We start from the raw sequence: 2,769 nt of genomic DNA, 5'->3' as shown, positions 1-2,769 counted from the left end.
CCATATAAGGAGATCTCTATGTGTCTGTCTAACTGCCTTTGCCCCTTGTATGCTCATACTACTGAGTTCCCTGATGTTATATGCATGTCGGTCAGATCGGTGGTTGTGCAAAACCGGATCTCTATATATGGGCATGACGGCTGGATCGGCTGTTCTGGACAAGAACAAGAGCAAGAAGAAAACTAATGTCAGGGAAATAATAATGATATGATATGCGGATGATGCGGTCGGTGCGGGTCTACAAATAGGATGATATAATTCATGCGGTTGGGTGGCGGCTGGATAATGAATATGTACACGCGGATTCGGGTAAACGAAAAAGCCCATCCGCGCATCTCTAATGCCAATATATGGAGATCTCTTTAACCGTCAGTCCTCATCCATGCCCATATGGAGATCCCTGATGTCATCAGTGTACGCGTGTTATATGGGCATGCCCCCTTTTATGCCCATATAGGGAGCTGAGTGTATGCATTACGGTTACCCAATACGTATGGGCTGGTCTGACATCATGGACATCCATATTTGGGGCAATACCTGGCACTCTGTATAGGGCACACTCGTGGTGACATCAGACTGATGATGCGAGTAACGCGCTTAAAACCCGAACGCAGTCCCAGCAGTGATCACACTTTCAAGAAGTTGCACCCTATTCCAAGAGTACAGAATATCTCCACTTCACAAGCCTTCACAGCTGAAAAGAGGATATAGAGAAGAGACCAGACCTCGACCAGAAAGACCTGAAGGCGAACAACCTTAAGCACTACTCAGCTAGAGGTCACTCCATAGCCATTCCTGGATCGGACGGACAGACATCATTGGTCATAAACACTTTACTTATAAGCAAGCAGCAGAGCAGAAGTACTAAACCCAAAGGATGGAAGGACTAGAGGCATTTTATACTACTGTTACAGGCAGCATTAGCTGCCCACAAGATGCAGTTGTGTGTTTTGTTCACTGGGCTATTATCAAGAACGGATACAAGTGTGTGGGCTCTGGAGACGAGCCTGGCAGCGCTGATAGGAGGTCAGAGTTGCTCCCCGCGGACTGGAACAGCAACAAGGAGGTGTACACTCTGCGCTACACAAAGCAAGACAAAGATGGCACTACTAGCCACCACCTGCTCAAAGCTCAGACCGTTGACTCCGCCATCGTGATCGTCAATTTGATTAACTCCAACACACTGCGGGATTCAGTCCTGACGGTGAACATCGGTGATCACGCGGACGCCGGGCAGCTGCAGTCGTTTGACCACGTGTACAAGGACGTCGACAGTCTGGCAGAGAAGGTGAGAACGCAGCTCCTGTCACCTCAGGAGGAACCGGCCACGCCGACGACAGAGAAGAGCACGATGACGGAGGGACACCGATACGAGGAAGAGGGCCGCGACAGAGACAGAGACGAATACTACCCTTACACTGGAATACCGGAGCCACAGCCTTGGATACCGTTTGGGCATCGAAACCCCCGTCCTGTACAGCCACAGTGGCCGGGTGGTCTAGGGAGAGGAGATCTGGATCCGTTGAATCCATCGGGCGGAGGGATGTTAATGGACCCACGAAACATCATGCCTCCACGGTTTTACCCCCCGTCCAGCGGCATCCTGCCTCCAGGGGCCGTGCCCCCAGGGGCTCGCTATGACCCGTTTGGACCACCAGAGCCGGAGCCGGACCACCTGCCCCCTCCAGGGCATGACCAGTACACCAGGCCCCGCTTTGACCCGTCTGGACGACACAGACCCAGGCCAGGACCACCGGGACCGGGGTTTTCTTAGTCCCCGCTACGCTGGATTTTTAACTATTCTTTACCGACCGCCCGCAGTTAGTTTCTGACCACCACTCCCGTCCGCATTAAGTGCCGGCATTACTAGTCCATGCAGTAATAGTTTCATTGAAGTCCAGAGAAAAAAACAGAGAGAGAGAGAGAGAGAGAGAGAGAGAGAGAGAGAGAGAGAGAGAGAGAGAGAGAGACCTCGACCACACATGCTCCCGGTTTATTTTGGGTCCCGAAGGTTGTTTTTTTTTGGACCGCCCGCAGGTATTTAGAACCCATCCACTCCCACAACATTTGCAGGGGGTCTCCGAAAGGACCCGCGGGATCCCAGTCAACTTGATAAACTTTTAAATCATGTTTTAATTATTTTTTTAAGGAAAACAGAAACAAGTCAGATAAGGAAAACTAAGACAGAAAAATAAATAAATAATATACATACATACATACATACATACATACATACATACATACATACATACATACATACATACATACATACATACATACATACATACATACATACATACATACAATACAATACAATACAATCTGGGAACCCATCGCCAAATGAAAAGGAAAAACAGCGCCCTCTGCTGTTTTTTACTCTTTCACTTGGCTCTGGGGGGAGCTAAATGGAGCACCCGTGCGCAAGGAAACCGGGGTTTTGGTCTACCCTCAGCGCTCCACTTCCGGTGGTGCGCTTATGTTTTCATTCCCACTAACAATATTTCTACACAGAACACTAACACCACTTCTCCCAGAGAACATGGATCGTTTTGGTTAAAAACCCACTTGTTTCTATGATGAATGATGAAAGTTAAAATGTGAATATCTTTCCGTGGTTTTGTCGGCTCCGAGGACGCTATTGTTAAATGAGTTTCGGTTTGTTTTCAGTGGGAAGCGAGAGCAGACAGTAAATCCCGCCCACTACATTTGATTGGGTAAAGCGCGGCCTGCTTCCTGATCTGAAGGCACGCCCACTTGTAGGCCAGTGCG

General features: G+C 49.0%; 1 protein-coding gene across 1 annotated transcript; it reads left to right on the top strand.

Moving 5' to 3' along the window:
- Positions 1 to 877: 877 nt before the first annotated feature.
- Positions 878 to 1,774, top strand: LOC308090895 (proteasome inhibitor PI31 subunit-like; the record flags this gene model as incomplete). The annotated part of the gene is made up of 1 exon (XM_080436168.1): positions 878 to 1,774. The coding sequence occupies one exon, from the start codon at positions 878 to 880 to the stop codon at positions 1,772 to 1,774; it is 897 nt and encodes a 298-aa protein (XP_080292294.1).
- Positions 1,775 to 2,769: the final 995 nt, after the last annotated feature.

Source organism: Gymnoscopelus braueri (genome assembly GCF_963280865.1).
Source record: "Gymnoscopelus braueri genome assembly, chromosome: 8".
NCBI lineage: Eukaryota > Metazoa > Chordata > Actinopteri > Myctophiformes > Myctophidae > Gymnoscopelus > Gymnoscopelus braueri.
Note: the sequence above shows the minus strand (reverse complement) of the source record. Positions and strands in the feature narration are given on the sequence as shown.